The 19,319-nt window shown below is 39.9% G+C and overlaps 1 protein-coding gene across 3 annotated transcripts in view; it reads right to left on the bottom strand.

Annotated features, from left to right (window-relative positions):
- Positions 1-19,319, bottom strand: part of LOC117553432 (serine/threonine-protein kinase MARK1-like) — a 39,632-nt gene that overhangs the window by 4,625 nt on the left and 15,688 nt on the right. For 2 of the 3 annotated variants that reach the window (XM_034227350.1, XM_034227349.1), the window contains exons 2-16: positions 17,176-17,379; positions 13,802-13,855; positions 13,224-13,272; positions 12,228-12,293; positions 11,892-11,962; positions 10,366-10,422; positions 9,980-10,114; positions 9,162-9,263; positions 8,508-8,627; positions 6,909-7,008; positions 6,243-6,355; positions 5,689-5,827; positions 4,027-4,160; positions 2,823-2,908; positions 2,003-2,149 (exon numbers count right to left, since the gene is read on the bottom strand). In XM_034227350.1, coding sequence (XP_034083241.1) covers positions 2,003-2,149; positions 2,823-2,908; positions 4,027-4,160; positions 5,689-5,827; positions 6,243-6,355; positions 6,909-7,008; positions 8,508-8,627; positions 9,162-9,263; positions 9,980-10,114; positions 10,366-10,422; positions 11,892-11,962; positions 12,228-12,293; positions 13,224-13,272; positions 13,802-13,855; positions 17,176-17,379 — 1,577 coding nt within the window. Of the gene's footprint in view, positions 1-2,002; positions 2,150-2,822; positions 2,924-4,026; positions 4,161-5,688; positions 5,828-6,242; positions 6,356-6,908; positions 7,009-8,507; positions 8,628-9,161; positions 9,264-9,979; positions 10,115-10,365; positions 10,423-11,891; positions 11,963-12,227; positions 12,294-13,223; positions 13,273-13,801; positions 13,856-17,175; positions 17,380-19,319 lie in introns of all 3 variants that reach the window. The other variant, XM_034227347.1, reaches the window with a different exon arrangement.

The raw sequence follows: 19,319 nt of genomic DNA, 5'->3' as shown, positions 1-19,319 counted from the left end.
TTGTCAAATTAACATAGCTACAGAGTAATTATGTCATTGAAAATCTTAGGTCACAGGCTTCTCCAACAATGCAACACAATAATACAGATACAATATTAACCAATATTTTCTAGTTTAGACACAGGTATCTATGATCCTCAGTTAAAAGAAATTGAGTGTGCCAATAAAACATGTCTGTCTTATTTTGTGCATGAATTAAATGAATGCACGGAACTTTTTGTACACTGCTTGTTTCATGACGGACACAAACAGCGTGGCACATGTTCAGGTCGGAGGCAGACTTCCAGTTAGAGGGTGTAATAACTTCCATTTCCTACTAGTTGGCTTGGAACGGCAAACCCTCCATGCACACGCACACAACTGGAGAGGAAGTGGGTAGGGACTGAAATTGAGCCATAGTGAAACAAGCTCTCTTTGAACATTGGGAAATCAAAAAGTCTATAAATCTTCCATCGCAGACTGAGTTCTTACTTTACTTACTTCCCATTCCTATAGTTAAAATAGTTTGGCTCATTCAAAGTGAATGTACTTGCACGATTCATGTATTGTTCATCGTTATGCTTCACTCATTGTCAGAGGTGGGAAGTATTAGAGTACAAATACTTCATCACTGTACTTAAGTACTTTTTTCTGGTATCATTACTTTACTCCACTACTTATTTTTCTGATGACTTTTTACCTTGACTTCTTACATTTTGAACACAAATACTTGTACTTTCTACTTCTTACATGTTGAACACTAATACCTGAACTTTCTACTTCTTACATGTTGAACTCAAATACCTGTACTTTCTACTTCTTACATGTTGAACTCAAATACCTGTACTTTCTACTTCTTACATGTTGAACACAAATACCTGTACTTTCTACTTCTTACATGTTGAACACAAATACCTGTACTTTCTACTTCTTACATGTTGAACTCAAATACCTGTACTTTCTACTTCTTACATTTTGAACCCAAATACCTGTACTTTCTACTTCTTACATTTTGAACCCAAATACCTGTACTTTCTACTTCTTACATGTTGAACTCAAATACCTGTACTTTCTACTTCTTACATGTTGAACACAAATACCTGTACTTTCTATTTCTTACATGTTGAACACAAATACCTGTACTTTCTACTTCTTACATGTTGAACACAAATACCTGTACTTTCTACTTCTTACATGTTGAACACAAATACCTGTACTTTCTACTTCTTACATTTTGAACCCAAATACCTGTACTTTCTACTTCTTACATTTTGAACCCAAATACCTGTACTTTCTACTTCTTACATGTTGAACTCAAATACCTGTACTTTCTACTTCTTACATGTTGAACTCAAATACCTGTACTTTCTACTTCTTACATGTTGAACACAAATACCTGAACTTTCTACTTCTTACATGTTGAACACAAATACCTGTACTTTCTACTTCTTACATGTTGAACACAAATACCTGTACTTTCTACTTCTTACATTTTCCAAACAGCTGGTTCCTTTAGTTTGAATGTGTGTTTGATGCGTGATCATTATTCTTTAGAGTCATTGCGTGCCTATTGATTTGAACACGATCCGTGTATCCATCATTTCCTGGTCTTCTCTAAAGAAGAGGGACCAATGGAAACGTTGTCATGTTGCCGTTGTTCAGCATGGAAACATTCATTAGCTAACAATGACATTATTGTTCTATTAATATAAAGGGAGGTCAGGTACTCTTTAAAACAGCTGGTAGCTATGGGTACTTTTTACTTAAGTACATTTTGAAGCCCATACTTCTTTACTTTTACTTGAGTAAAGAAGTTTAGTCAGTACTTCTACTTTTACCAGAGTATTTTTAAACACAAGTATTTGTACTTCTACTTGAGGAAAGGATGTGGACTTTTGCCATCTCTGATCAATGTAAATCACTTTGGATGAAATCATCAGCTTAAAGAAATGTAATGTAAATATATTTATATAAATACAATGTTTCCAAAGTTACATGTATATTACTCCCCAGCTGTACTGACCTCTGATACTCCACGTTGTCGTCGATGGGGGGGAGGCAGGACTTCATGGGATGTCCCGACGCCGACATGGACTTCACGTGACGGGGACGAGTGGAGGTGGTTTTCCCCGGCGATGGAGAGGGGGACGCTGCAGGAACCTCAGGTAGACTGACACACACACACAGGTTAATTATTGACAGGCACGTGCACACAGACATCAAAGTGGGCTTGAGCCCCTGCCCTTTTTCTTCCTCCAAAGAAAGTGCCCTTTTTTGGGGTGCTTTTTTAATTATTATTGAATATATATCTACTCCTGTTTGCGCACAGTTTCCCTTTCCAAAAATATATTGATTGAATAAAAAATAAAAATATCAGGTCGGGAGGTTAGATAGTCCGATGCTCTCTCTCCCTATTTTGAAGTGTTATTCATGTTAATACCACTCGAAAGACTTATTGTTGTGCTAAAATAAACTAATTATTATAGCAATTTTAACTAGTAGCATAGAAAACATGCACATTGTGGCATAGTTTCCTTTGTTGTTGTCTGCTCTTGTGCGTAGTGAATACTAAAGAAGGCCATTGTCTCCGTGTTAGCTGATTATTTTGTAGAATTCTGTTGAGTATTAAACAATAACGTGAGGGTATTAAAATTAATTGGTCATTAAGTCCGAGATGTGCAACTATATTTAACCTTTTGTTCTAAAATTTTTTTTATAAATGATTATGGGTAGTGCCCTTTTTCTCACTTGAGCACCCGCCCTCCAAAATGCACGTCCCTGGTTATTGATATACAGGATAACAGCAATGTGATCAATGAAAAAGCTCCCAGAATCCCTCTCACCTGCTGTCCTTCCCGTTGGTCACAGCAGCCGAGTGGCGGTCGCTGCTCGTCCTCTCGTGAACGTACGTGTTCCTCCGAGTTATGTTCTGTAACACAGTCAGCTTCATCACACAGTAAAAGGGACGATACAAAAACAGAACATGAATGCTCCACTCCTCCAGCGCCGAGTGAGATACAGAATCATGTTTGGTAGAAAGTCTAATCTACAGGCTGACAGAAATAGACATAAGTGTGGATAACACTTGACCTGCGTTGTACAACACGAGGCACATTTAAAAAGGCGGCATGATGCGTTATTTAGCTGCTTAAGCTCATCTCCCATGGGGTTCATATTTGCACCTAATTTATTTTATTCGTTTTCCAAATGATGTTTCTCTGTTGTTATTTTAAGCTATGTGCTGTCATGGTTTTTGTTGTTGTTGTTTTGATATTCTTTTGTGATCTCTATCAACAAGGCTAAAGGGAATGACGTTTTTTTTTATTCATAAATAAGCATGTTACCAAGTGCTTAATTACTGTAAGCCAATTATTTATTTAAAGAGCCCAAATGTAGGAATGTATACATATATACAGAATTCAGAATGACCAGCTTGTGTGTTCATGTACATCAATGACGGCTTGCTTTTTCACATTAGACATCTGAGTGCAATGTTAACATTAGCATAAGAATGATTGAGTCGTGACCCCAAAACATATTTAGTTAGGTCACAGTAATCTCAATCTTTGACCAACAACTAGTAATCAGTTCATCGTTGATCCCCTAAGAGGACCATTTAGCCAAATGGGAATAAATGCACTCAAAGTATTCCTTAGATATTGCGTTAACAAGAAAGTATAAATGTACATGTGGTCTCCTGATTCAACAACAGAGGGTACCAACATAACTGTTTGACTTTTAACACTGCTTTTAAACTTGGTATCTGTATATTTCAAAAGGTTGAAGCCTGTGGCTATGTATATCATATTATGTACACGTATTAGTATTTTTTTGTTTGGCCTTATTTGGACAATTTTAGTTTTCACCTCATATAGCATTGTAAATTGCCTGAAATGATGAGCTGTTTTGATTTGTTTTATGTACGTTTTGTGTGTGTGAGGACCCCAGGAAGAATAGCCAATGCTCATGCTAGTGCTGCTAATGTCCTTATAAAGAACAGAACATGTACGAGGACCAGTTTGGAGCAGAAACAGTGACTCCTCTCACCCCTGAGGCGGTGGCTGACCTCCGGCGGTCCGGAGCCCCCGTGGGCGACGCCGCCCCTTCCTTCCTGTCACTCTCTACGCTGTTGGCATGACTACGCTTGGTGTAGGACACAGGAGGGGGGATAGAGGGCGCCACTGAGACAGAGAGAGAACACAGATCAAGTCAAAGTCAAGTCAAAGTCACCTTTAGTCAGTTTGTGTGTACAGACAGAGATCGAAATACCGTTTCCCACAATCCCAAATACAAACATACAAATATATATAAAAATATATGTATAAAATATAATGTGACGTTAATAAAGAGAAAAGCTTTGGGCAAATTACATTAAGACTTCAAGATATTGTTGCCTTTATTATTAGTACAGAATTAAGACTGACAGGGAGAAAGAGATATTAAGACTTTTCAAAACGATTCGATCTGGACTTGATGCAGCAATTTCTATTTCTCAGAGACAGGTTTCTCCCATGTGAGACATTTAAAGCAACCTAAATCGTGCCTCTACCTGCCCCTAACCCTTTCAGACAAGCCCTACAATATTTACTTAAATAGCCAATTGTATTCTTATTTTAGTTCAAATATATTGTTAGTGTTGTTGGTTCTGCTGTCCTGATCTGCGTGATCATAATGCAAGAAGAATTCTGTGGATTACTAACAAAAGAATATGTGACCTGCTCCATCGAAATCAGTCGCATTGACCGAAGACACATTTTGAATTGTATACACTGTTGGAAAGAGGAGGTTCCTAGCTTTCTAATGATATCAGGATTGTTGTTGTACAAATATTAAGCGAAATATGTCATATTATATAATGACTGTCACTGAGTCATCATTTTGAGAAAAAGGACCTCAAAGTTTTCTCTTCTCTGGAATCCATCGATCTGATTGATTATTAGCAAATGATCAAAGTAGTAACGGAGGGAAGATATCTTCGTTTGGATTACTGGTCTGGGGGAAGCTCGCGTGTGTGTGTGTGTGTGTGTGTATGTGTGTGTGTGTGTATACCTGTGTGTGTGTTTGTGTATTTTTGCATTTGTGTGTATCGTGTTTGTTTCCCGGGGAAAACACTCACGAGAAACACCGGCTGTTGTTATGCCTGAACTCCGTTCTCCGCTTGTAATTATGCCGAAGCTTCAAAGCTGTATTTATCATCTGAATTTGCCGAAACAAGTTTAATATTCTGAAAGCCAAGACTTTGTTTATTTGAAATCAGATGAAAACAAACTGCAACGGACCCTGCCGTGTTATCTATGATTACTATACTCTTACATTCATAATGTCAGCCGGGGCGAGTGAGAGCTGTCGTCTTCCCTTTGAAAGCTTCAAACATGTATTTATCGTGTGATTTTGGAAATAAAAGTTTCATATTCTGAAAGCCAAGACTTTGTTTATTTAAAATCAAACAAAACACCAGAACCCCGAAAAACTAGTTTTTTACGCAAATCCACGTTTATTTTGAAATGAGCCGTTGCGAAATATGTAAATAAATACCATTCTACTTAGCATTTTTAAATACATTAGCTCTTTCTTTCAGAGATATTTGAAAACCAATGTTGCCTTTTGTTTTGGCTTACACGTGTGTCTTTTCGTTTTCAACACATGTTAAGACTTTTAAAGATCCGCTGTAACCCTTTATGAGATTTTGACGCCTGGACAGAAACTCACCGTGGTCGCTGAAGCGCCGCTGCTTCTGATTGGTCGATGTGTTGCGAGAGTGTGCGGGTGACTGACTGGAGCCGTTGAGGTCGCTGCTGGGTCGTGACCTCTGGAGCAGGTTACTGGACAGAGTCTCACCGCCTTCAGACTGAGAGAGACACAGCAGAGGATTCTGGGTAAAAGCCCTGCTCAGTTACAGACAGAGTGCTTAGAAGGTCGATTTTTCTTCCTTTGATTTTTATTTTATTTTTTAACAGGGACAGTGCACATCAATCAACATTTCTGTAACACTGTTGTTATTGTAACATTTCTATTTTTCATCTGTAGTCCCTGGACAGATGTTGTAAGTCAACCTAAAGACACATTTCATTTTAAACAAGTAAATACAATCAAATAAAAACATGCAACATACAGTACTGGATGAAGTTAGGCTTACTTCTAGTGTTTGTGCTAACCTAGCCTTAACAGAAATTAATCTAAATTGTATCTATAAGCTCCAAAATGTGAGATTCTTGAGCAACCAGGAAGATTTGACTAAATGTAAAACGGTTTATTGAACAAACCTCAGCATTTTTCCTCCCCAGCAGCAGGTATATCGCCGTCATCTCGTTGTATTTCTGACCCTCCAGCGCCTTCTTCACTTCCTCCTGAGAGAAGCCCATCGTCCCCATCAGCTCTGATTGGTCAGAAAACACAAAGGAAGATTTTATTAATAATTCCCATCATCACCATCTAAGTTAAGTGTGTTAGCATGCTCACATTAGCATATTTTAACAGAGTTCAAGAGCTCATAATTCGTCAAATGTTGATAAGTTGATGGCACTACATGAAAAATCAGAAGAAGGACAGCTCATCCTGAGGGGGAATATTTTCTTGAACTTAATATCCTCACAATCCACATTTTGTTGAGATATTGCAGTCAACCGAAAGACATTGACAGCTCTAATGGCAGATACAGCAATACATTAACTGTTGTGAGTTGTGATTGGTCCGTTTCTGTGCACTTCAATGATAACATATGCACGTAATGTAGTATATTAAGTGGAATAAATTAGATACTTAAATATATCAAATTCCATCGATTGTCTGCCTCCAGCTAATAGAGTAACATGATCAAACAAAGAGGATTATGGGACGTCTGGAGCAGCCTAACAGGAATGTATCGTGTGTGTGTGTGTGTGTGTGTGTGTGTGTGTGTGTGTGTGTGTGTGTGTGTGTGTGTGTCTGACCTATGCGTTTGAGGTCGTTGAAGTCTTGTTCTGGTTCGTTGTATGTTTTCAGCTCCTTCTCGTCGTAGCCGACGTTCATCCATCGGTCCTTCATGATTTGCTGAGAAACAAACACAATACAGGAGTGGTTTCGTTTAGATGACATTCGGGGTCCAGTTTTAATCAAGAGCCACTAACTGTGTGGGCGTCTCCACCTGATATATTGCTTTGTGTATGTGGAAGTCCCATTACTGCTCCCTAGCGCTGAATGAGGTGAGTCAATCACAATGACCTAAATGATTCAGCAAATGTTAAGACACTTCTCCTGAAATCCTATTGTTGTCTGAACAATGCAGAGCCACACAACGTGACCGCACAACACCGCTACAAACAAACCTAGCAGAAAACACAACCTCTGAAGTGGAAGTAAAAACCTGCCGACAGTAGTGCTGTAGCGACGCGTCGACGTCAAAATATCGTCGACGACATATTTCCGCGTCGACGCGTCGCCACCATAGACTGTATGACACCACACACACGTGGGTCACCCAAAGCAACAAGCAGTTCGCAATCGCACTTCTAACACAATGGAGACTGAAACGGCTACCAACTCCTCCTCACAGGATTGCGCACGAAGCCCTCAAAAGAAAACATCTCGCCCCAGGTCTTCAAAAGCATGGGAATATTTTAAAGTTAGTCCAAAACGCAAAGATATTTATATATTTATATCTCACTGAGACTGCTGCATAGCCTAGCAGAAGCAGCAGCTAGCTGTGGTGGCTACCATTAGCAGCTAGCATTTGCTCTCCGATTTAAAATGGAATTATGGATTATAAATGCAATCATTTTTGTATACATAGACGTTAAAAACCTATGGATTAACCGATTCAGCCGCGTTTTTTCTCATTTTAATGCCATTGAACACGTATTTTGATCAGATTGACAGCTACGGTGGTGAGACGATCTCCCTAGAAGCTCTGTGAAGGTACGTGTTGTGATGACTGTATTTGCTTCCCCTGTCGCGAGTCCGGATCACTCAGTGATGATACTATGTACCTACATAATCTGTGGAGTCTCAGCTTTAATCGGATATATTGTATGTGCAGCTACGATAAGTAATAAGGGTACTTTTATCTTGAGATCTGTGCCAATGTCCGTTAGCATTTTTCGCTCAGGGGTCATTTAGATGCTTCTTATGAGACTTGTGTTTTGTTTTGGTAAACATGGTTTGTATCGTCAGTTAGCTGAGATTATTTCCGTTAATCTGGTATAACACATTAATAGGTTCTTAAATATTAAGATCCCCTGAGACACAGTATCGTGAAAAAAAAATTTTTTACATTACGTTTTTTTTACATTACGTTTTTTATGAATTGAACAACAGAAAAATAATCGTTCGATTAGTCGACTAATCGATCAAATAATCGCCCGATTAATCGTTTTCAAAATAATCGTTTCCCCCCAGCACTAGCCGACAGGAAACCACTCCGAAGCTTTTATTGTGAAGTCGATGCAGGGAGTTATGGTCTAGGATCCAGAATGACACCATTTTCATTATTTTGGTGGTCTATGAGTTTTCAACGCAAGGTTTCAGGTTCTACTCCCTGTTGCCGGGGTTACCTGCAGGCTGCCTCGCTTCCCCGGGTTGAGCACCAGCAGCTTCTTCAGCAGGTTCTCACAGTCAGTCGACATGTAGAAGGGGATCCGATACTTTCCTCTGAGAACACGCTCCCTCAGCTCCTACACACACACACACACACACACACACACACACACACACACACACACACACACACACACACACACACACACACACACACACACACACACACACACACACACACACACACACACACACACACACACACACACACACACACACACACACACACACACACACACACACACACACACACACACACAACACACACACACACACACACACACACACACACACACACACACACACACACGTCAGAACAATTTCTTTTCTCATAATCTCTTGTTAAAGCTCGATTGTTAAGACTTAAATTGGAATAGATGTGTTTGAGTACATTAAGTTGCATAACTACTTAAGAAAAAGTCCATAAAAAAATACAGTACTTTAGTAAATGTAGGTTATAACACCGAGTTGAGTTCATATGTAAAAAGGTATATTCTTGACTCAGCAGCAGTTTGTCAGAAAAAGTATTTTACTCCGGGTTCTAACCAGTGAGTGGTGAATTGGGAGTTTTTTAACATTATTGAAATGTGTTTCTACTATTTTGTCCACACCTTCAGGTTCTGTCCGTCGAACGGCAGTGAGCCGCTGACCAGCGTGTAGAGGATCACTCCCAGACTCCAGACGTCCACCTCCGGCCCGTCGTACTTCTTCCCCTAAAGAGGTACAGAACTACATTACCCAGCAGCCCACAGCTCTACGACACCCTAACACACCTTACTGTCTTCAGGTGCTGCATTTTCAGGAAGATTTCTTAAAAAATACATTTTGAATTTGGTTTAAAAAGTTATATTTGCATCTTCAGCTAGAAAGTATTATCTTAAATATGTTGGGACACATTTTCATCCATCTTCTTTCATTTTAACGATTGTATACAATAAAACTACTTAATCAAAGGCGTCTCCAATTCTCTCAAAAGCATTGTTTCTTTTTAAATAACATGAATGAAATGCAACAATACAAAGTCAATCTAAATCTATAACTTCATGACGTTGGTATTGCTATTCACGGTTTTCATATTAAAAATGATAAACAACACTAAAAACATTAACTGTTATTAAAGCTTTGCCTCTGCATACAAACCTAAAACTGCTCTCACAATAGCAGTGAGTTTTTCTTGCCCTTTTGGTCAAATTCAACCTTCTTTCTTTTCATTTCATTTTCTTGAATCTCTCCTCTAATTTTCCCATATGTTATACTCTTGTCGCATCCAAGTCGTCATCTTAACTTTCCTTATGTATTCTCATATCTATCTTCACATCTAGAATATGTTTATGTGCTCTGAGGGAACCAATGAGCCATAAAAGGGGCATTTAAAATGTAAAACATGATATATATGCAACATGTGTAAATGTGTCTGTCCAGTGTTTACCTGGAAGAGTTCAGGAGCAGCGTAGGGAGGAGACCCACAGAAGGTGTCCAGCTTACTGCCCAGCGTGAACTCATTACTGAAGCCGAAGTCTGCGATCTTAATGTTCATGTCGGCGTCCAGCAGCAGGTTCTCTGCCTGGAAGACACAGAGAGAGAGAGAGAGAGAGAGAGAGAGAGAGAGATTTATATTATTAAACACTTTATTCATCAATAATTACAAAAAGAAGTCAGACATCATCAGTTATAATAAAGCAGTTATAGAAATTGAAGCAAGTAAACAAAAGAGAATAGTTGGATTAGAAACGCAACATGTTCGTTCGTGTGTGTGTGTGTGTGTGTGTGTGTGTGTGTGTGTGTGTGTGTGTGTGTGTGTGTGTGTGTGTTTACCTTGAGGTCTCGGTGGACAATCCTCTTCTGGTGACAGTACTCCACTGCTGACACAATCTGACACAAACACAGAGTGATAGAAGAAGATGCAAAATTATTAGAAAATAATAACAACAACAACAACAATAACAACACACACAGACAGACAACTTCTGCATTAGTTGATTTTTAAAGTCTGTCCTGTTTGTTTGTTGCAATGGGCACCAGAGAAAAGCTCATGTTTTGCCTCGTCAGCAAGCTGCTGTAACAAAACCATTTTCTAATGTGCGATCAATAATCTAATCTAATCTGTTAGGGTTTATAGTCCTGGGACATCTCAGACTAGGCTGGAGTCAGGATGAGCTTTCACTTGAGCATACATGTGTTAGTTAGCTTGCATTACGAAAGCCAAACTCCAGGCTTTAAAATGGTTGTCCACAAATCAAAAGGAGATATCAATGTGAATATTTAAACGTCTTTTATATACAGTCCGTTGGTAAGGACTATGTTGGACGAATAGAGGAGACGAAAAGGTTGTTAGGATTCCTCCTCTGGGGACCATGAATGTCCCAAATATTTCACAGGGACCAAAGTGTTTGACTAAAGAAGGGATCAACTAACTCATAATCTCACTCATTCATAACATATAGAAACTGAGCTCTGATACAGTTTACAGATATTATATCAGTCAAAACATAACAAACAGAATTGATTACATCTGAGAAAGAATAATAAACTGAATAAAATAGGAAGTTGCTCATAAAGGTAACATTACAGCAGAGAGGTTTTGTTTGCTGACCACGGCTCGACAGTTTTAACAGCTTTGTTAGCCGCTACGCTAATGGACCATAATGAAGCCGATGTGTTTTATTAGCGGTTACACCGGCAGGCTGAATTATCCTGAGGGGGGGCGTTGTGGTCTGGTTTCTGACATGAAGGACGAGACACTACAATATAAAGATGGCTGCCCAACACTAAACCTGCTGCAACAGACAGGAAACTGCAGGGAAGTGTGCAAAATATCACCGAAAAACACCAGGAGAGTTTAGCTTGCTCACGAATCATAAATAACAGATTCTGAAAAAATAATTTTGAGTAAAAGGAATAGGAAGATGGAACTTAATACAGCATAACATCTTGTAATAACAGATATATACAGTAGTCTACATTAGAGACAGGGAGCTCAGAGGTGGTCCTTCAAATATTTAAGGAAACACATTTCTTTAAAGGTCTTGCTGTTGGCATATTTAACAATGAACCATAATGTAATTGTGTTTTTTTAAGCCCTCCCACTCTTTCTCTCCACCATTACTATCTAATAAAGGCAACATAATAAGTACAAATAAAGTTATTGTGGATTTTAGACGGAAATGCAGAATTGTTTCCTTTTACATCTCATGTATTTATTAACCAGTAAGCTATCCAAACCTCCAACCTACTTCAAGACAAGTTTAATTGGCACATCCTGAATGCACTATTAAGCAAGTGACCAGTGCATTATGGGATATTGAGGACCAGATAGTCTCGTAGATATTAAATGATCTCACCTGCCGAAACTTGGCTCTGGCCTCCTTCTCTTTCATTCGTCCGTGAGCAACAAGGTAGTCAAACACTTCACCTGACACAAAGAAAGACAGACAGACATCACTTAGATCACTTTTGAAGAACACGCTTTATCAAAAAGCCTTAAATGACTAAAACTGTAACTACATTTGAATCATGAATTGTTTGTACGTTTATTTTCCTTCTCTCCTTATAATTGCCAGGTTATTCAAACATGATTTTCTATTCTCATTGTTGTGTTTTATGTGTTGAGCGATTTAATAATGTGGTTTTATAAGTGCTTGACACTAATATATGACAGACAGGTGAGCTGGACTTACCTCCGCTGGCGTACTCCATCACCAGGTACAGAGTCTTCTCCGTCTCAATCACCTCAAACAGCTTCACTGAAGAACAAAAGCAGAAATATATTGCTGCTGCCAAATACTGAGCACTACTGCTGAATACTGAGCTCTAATTCAGCCAAATACTGAGTAATCTGCTGCCAAATACTGAGCTCTAATTACATTACATGTCACTTGTTAGACGCTTTTATCCAAAGCGACTTACATACTCAATACTGTGGTCAATCCCCACAGGAGCAATTTGGGGTGAAGTGTCTTCAGGGACACAACGACATGCTGACTGCAGTGGGGTTTGAACCTGTGCTCCTCTGATCCGAACACCAACGCACAACCCACTGTGCCACACACCTCCGTCAGCCAAATACTGAGCTCTTATGCTACTTAAAACTGAGCACTACTAAAGGAGGAGAAGGGAGGACGATGAGGAAGAGCAGTTTGAGGAAGAGCAAGACGAGAAAGAGGAAAATGAGGAGGAAGAGGAGAAGAAGGAGAATATAGACATGAAGCAGGAGCATACTTGCCAACCTTGAGACCTCAGAAATCGGGAGCATTTCAAAACCACCGCGGGGGGGGGGGGGGGGGGGGGTGCTAGTGGATCGCCGGAGCTGTATTGGATTAACATTAACATGCTTATTGTAGTTCTAAGTGCACTGCCTTGCGGCCTGTAGCACCTTGATGGAGCATATGGAAAGGAGTGAGCAGAGAGGGTAGAGTTGTCGATTCTTGTTCTGTTTTCTGTGACTATCTTCCTCACCCTCTCAGACTTTCAGTTGCGTGTGCTGCTAAAGAGACGCGCTACCATGGAAACCAAACAATGTGTAGCTGTATTAAAGTCAGAGTGGAAACAGTCGTGAGTAAATCTGATTTTGTCAGAAATCGGGAGAAATATGACCCTGGGAGGAAACCGGGAGGGTTGGCAAGTATGAGCAGGAGGTAGAAGAGAAGGAGGAAGAGGAGGAGGTGTGGACTCACCAATGTTTGGATGGTTGAGGATCTTCATCACACTGACCTCCCTGAAGAGCTGTAAAATCGATCAGTGAAGATTATTATTTAATAATGTCCACTTTATGATCTAATTTAGGGGAGAGGTCAACACTACGTTATGCTCACACATCCACTTCTACATTACTGACTAACACACATCAGATTAGTAGCTGTATCTTTATTTACAATACATATTTAAAATGACCAGCATCCATTGTGCCTTTGTTTGCATGGTTATGACATGAGTTCAAACAAAGGGTTAAGAAAAACGGATGCAGGTTACTCATTAACTGAAAAAAGAAAGCGTACATATATAATCCTGTACTGAAATGTGTGGGAGATTTTGCTTTTGAAACAGACATCTTGTAACGCCTTAAAACGCAGCTGTGCAACGTAGTGAATTGCATTTAGTGGAGTACTGCAGTTAAGTACAATTTTGAGGTACTTTAGTTGAGTTTTTGTGTGAGTAGTGATGTTGTAGCTGAAGTTCAGTCTCCAGCGTCACATTCAAATTTAAGATATAGCTTTTGCTTGGAAGGAGGTCAAAGGTCAGAGATGAGACGTACCTTCTGCAGACTGGTTGGGTTCAGCTGAGTTTTGTCAATGATCTTGATGGCGACCTGCAGAACAAAAGAGAAAAACAGTAGTAGACAGGGGGGGGGGACACCCACACACCACACACACACACACACACACACACACTACACACACACACACACACACACACACACACACACACACACACACACACACACACACACACACCACACACACACCACACACACACACACACTACACACACACACACACACACACACACACACACACACACACACACACACACACCACACACACACACACACACACACACACACACACACACACACACACACACACACACACACACACACACACACACCACACACACACACACACACACACACACCACACACACCACACACACCACACACACACACACACACACACACACAGAATGTAAAACAGACATTTTGATGATGCTGGATGTCGTAATTGTTGTTGATTTATCTGTTTAGTTGGGAGTTTTATTGTTGCGTTTTCAGTAAGACTTCCTGGTAACACAAGTGAATTAAATTAAACAAGACAGAGCACTTTCCTCAAAAGACTAAAGTGCTCTTTCGATACGCTTTACCGCCTTTATCAGATTATTCGGATGCACCTATCTATAATTTAATATTTCTTTACATTGCTTTCTTCAATACATTTTTACATGAAGCTCATTGTAGTTCCATCACCCGCTTCCCGATGCTTAGTGTTACTGGAAAAAGGGTATGATTTGCAATCATATGAAGAACTAAAGAATTAAATGAACAGAAAGAAATCATTGAAATCATTTCTGCAGAGCAAATGGAAAGTGTTTTACAGGAACACACTGACTGCAGGGTGAAAGAGTTTATTATTTTCAGGCTCGGATCCAGAATATGCTTTAAAGATGATCAATAAATTAAAATGGCTGCAGGACAGCAGATGAAGCTTCTCCTCTCAGAGCAACCATCGCTGGGCGTCTCCAGAGAGAAACCCAGCAGCTGATTGGACGGCTCGGACTTGGAAAACAAATCTTAAAATAAGTGTACCACACACACACACACACACACACACACACACACACACACACACACACACACACACACACACATCACGACACACACCACACCACCACACAACACACACACACACACACACACACACACACACACACACACACACACACACACACACACACACACACACACACACACACTCACACACACACACACACACACACACACACACACCACACACACCACACACACACACACACAACACACACACACACACACACCCACACACACACAACACCACACACACCACACACACACACACACACACACACACAACACACACACACACACACACCACACCACACCACACACACAACACACAGTTGATCTCCTGACCAATCGGCTCCCAGCTGCTGACGTCTGCAGCATTAATAATTTATTTTGAAGGGTTACGTTTCCAGCAGATTTAACCCCACAGAAACTCAGAGTGAGATTATACAATCGTCTAAATCTGCATCAGAACGTCTTGTGATATAATTAAAACATCCGGTAATAAAAGCAGATGGAAATAACTCGTTCAGATGACATTATGGTGAGGTATGATGTCATTTGTTTCTTTCGATATGAAGATTTATTATTATAATTTCAGATTTAAAATCACACTTTTTATGAGTTCTCAGTGTATTAAAGGCGTGTCTGTGTGTGTGTGTGTGTGTGTGTGTGTGTGTGTGTGTGTGTGTGTGATGTTTCTTGACTTTGCCCACAACAAGCAGTATGTGTTAAACATTAACAGTTGTAAAAAGTAGAGTGAGGACTAATGACACTTTATGATGGGTTGGATATCGTTTTGGCTTATATATTTATACTTTACATATACTCAAGCCACCGTTAGCTCTATGTGAGTACGCCTTAACACAAAATAAAGAAAACTGGAGGGCAAAAATGTGCAAATGTGCAAAAAAGTATGCCGTTTTGCAGTGTAATCATGATCTACAGAGAAATATCACCGAAGTATTTTATAACCAAAGAAACCTTAAAAATATGGCAATTCTCAGGCAAGTTTGGCAGATATGTGCAGTCTATTTTATTCATATTACTAAGAGGATTTGCAGATGTTTATTTGCAATGGAAAAATAGGTATCCTGTGTCTGTGTTGCACTGTTGGAGAAGTGACCTAAGAATTTCATCGGCATAACTACACTATAGCTATGTTCGTAAGACAAAATAAAGAACCTTGAACCTCTGGATTCAGTTATGATTATAAAAGAAGTGTCTGAACTTCCTGAATCACCTCAATGATCCATGTGACGCTACGCCAGCAGTTCAACTACAAAACTGACTTCCTGTTGTTTGTAGAAGAACTGCATGCACCTGATCCTCCGCTGCAAACCTCAAACAGGAAGCCTCACAACTGCAAACCCTTTAATGTCAGTCAATAAAGCTCTTAATGGTCTTGGTCCTTGCTATTTATGAGATTTATGAACCCTGAAGATCCTTTAGGTCTTCTGCTACTGTCCTTCAAATCATTTGTTTTTCAAGTTATAAAAAAGACCCATGATGAGGCTTCTTTATATTATTTCATCACCTCCCGTCTGGACTATTGCAACAGCCTCCTCTATGGTTCACCTGCAAACATCCTCAACAAACTTCAATACATCCAGAACTCCGCCGCCCGTCTACTCACCCACACCGTGAACACATCACCCCCGTCCTCATCAAGCTCCACTGGCTCCCCATCCCCCAGAGAATTCAGTACAAAATCCTCCTGATGACGTACAAAGCCCTCCATAACCTCAAGTCCTGGGGCGGCAGAGCCTTCTCCGTTGCTGCACCCACCCTCTGGAACTCACTACCCCAATCCATCAGAGATTCTTCCTTCCTCACCGCATTCAAAACATCACTCAACACCCACCTGTTCAACACTGCATTCAACCACTGACCCCCCCCCCCCCCTATATGTTGTTTTTTATTCTCTGTCAAAGCGTCTGAGTGTCTAGAAAAGCGCTATACAAGTATCATGTATTATTATTATTACAGCCCATGATTGTGGATCAGCCTCCCAGAAGAAAATGGTGGCTTTTTAAGATTATCATTTATTTTTAATTTATTCTTATTTTATGATTTTATTCTCGTTTTATTCAGTCCTGTGTTTTTTTACTTCTGTTGGAATTAAGTTTTTTTTTTGTCAATCACAAGGTTATGTGTTATTAGCTGGGAATGAGGAGGGCCCGGGGTAATATTGTTTTTTTTGGTTAGTAAAGCACATATTGCTACATTTTGTGTATGAAAAGTGCTATGTGAATAAGGTTCGATTTGATTAATACATATTATACTGTAATCCAAACAAACTGTGTTCTCACCTCTCGGCCGGTCAGAGCGTGTTTGGCCAGTTTGACTTTGGCGAAGTTTCCCTTCCCGATGGTCTTCAGCAGGCGGTAGTTGCCGACGTGCGGCTGCTCGTCTGCGCTGGACGTCACGGCGCTGCGACATGGCGGCAGACTGTGGCGACTCGCTGATTTGGTGGGAGGGGCCGGAGGATCTGGGAGAGCGTCTGAAGTCTTTTTCTGAAACAGATTTAATATAAACATTTAGATTAATCTGAACTAAATGATAGAATCAGAAACGGGTTTATCACCAGGTAGGTTGACACGTACGAGGAATTTGACTTGGTGTCATGGTGCATACATAAAAGTAAAACAATAATTAAAAACACAGATAGAGAACTATTTTAAGAAAACTATAGAAACATTAAAAAATAAGAAAACATTTTTTTAAATAAAATATAGCATTATTTACATTGAAATAGAATGGAATAAAATATAAAATATGTGCATTAAAAAAAAACAGGTCTGCTGTGACAAGACAGGATGTTAACGCACCACACTCGCCCAAATGCAGAATAGGAGTTCCACAGGGAAGCGTACTTTGACCTCTATGGTGAATGGTAAATGGACTGTACTTATAAAGCACTTTATCCAGTCTTTTCAACCCCTCAAAGCGCTTTACATACTACTTCAGTAATGAAACAATTACAGGCCCATATCAAACCTGCCATTTCTAGGTAAAATCATTGAAAAAGTTGTTTTTCAACAGTTGAGTAATTTCTTGCATTTAAATAACTGTTTTGATGTGTTCCAGTCAGGCTTTCGTCCAAACCACAGCACTGAGACTGCTCTTGTAAAGGTCTTCAATGACATCCACTTAAACACAGACAGTGGCAGAACTTCAGTGTTAGTATTATTAGATCTCAGTGCTGCGTTTGACACTGTTGACCACAGCATATTACTAGACCGACTGGAAAAACTGGGTGGGACTTTCGAAACAGTTCTAAATTGGTTTGAATCCTACTTAAAGGACAGAAACAACTATGTTTCTATAGGTAAATACACATCTGAGTTGACAAATATGACATGTGGGGTTCCTCAAGGCTCCATCTTGGGGCCTCTTCTCTTTAACATCTACATGCTACCACTGGCTCAGATAATGAAAAACAACAAAATAAGTTACCATAGCTATGCAGATGACACACAAATGTACGTAACAATTTCACCAGGAGACTATGCTCCAATTCAAACACTGAGTAAGTGCATTGAACAAATCAATGACTGGATGTGTCAGAACCTTCTCCAATTAAACCAGTGGTTCTCAAACTTTTTCTGTCAGGCCCCCCCTTTGGAGAAAAAAAAAAGTCGGGCCCCCCCAACACAAATAGTCAGGCTCAGTGGCGGCGCCAGAGATTTATTTTGGGGGTGCTGTGGGGTAGCTGGACGTTTCATAGAGGGTGCTCAAACATTTAGGGTTTCCCATTAATGTACCGGTCGCTACAGTTAAATGTTCTACTGCAACACTCCCCACACAAATACACAGTGTGAAGGCTCGATAATCAGCTCACGGCACATACCCCCATACGCAGGGGTAAAGTGCTATTTTTATAGGTGGTGTGTGTGTGGACCTCACATAGGGGGGTCCGGGGGCAAGCTCCCCCGGGAAGATATTTGTTTCAATCTTGAAGTTAAAAGCATCAATCTGGTGCACTTTGAGAGCAAAATGAAGAGATCTAGATACCTCTCTCAACACCCATATGAAACAGAACTGGAAACAGATTTTCTATTTCTTTATAGATATTTTACAAATCACTGACACTCCCCTTTTAAACGTTATTCTTGTTTTACTGTCATATAGTATTTCATAGCTGTTTTTCATTTATTCTCTTATTTTTTTTAAACTATAATAATCTCGGAAATAATTGTTTACATTAATGGTGACCAAAACGTTTGAGACCCACTGAGATAACTGAGTCCTTTAGTTCACTGAGTCTCTCAGTCTGACAGGAGAGGACTCTCCTCCACTTTGTTGTTGAAAAAACTCCTTATATGGGTTAGCGTAGCTCGCTAGCACCAGAAGCTAACAACAACGATCTCCGGTACCGGTGCGCTCTCTCTCTCTCTCTCGCACACAAAATGGCTCGTTCCACACACACACAGAGCTGAGCTTTAATGAAACA

This window comes from Gymnodraco acuticeps, unplaced genomic scaffold (genome assembly GCF_902827175.1).
Source record: "Gymnodraco acuticeps unplaced genomic scaffold, fGymAcu1.1, whole genome shotgun sequence".
NCBI lineage: Eukaryota > Metazoa > Chordata > Actinopteri > Perciformes > Bathydraconidae > Gymnodraco > Gymnodraco acuticeps.
This window is presented reverse-complemented; position numbering and strand designations above follow the sequence as displayed.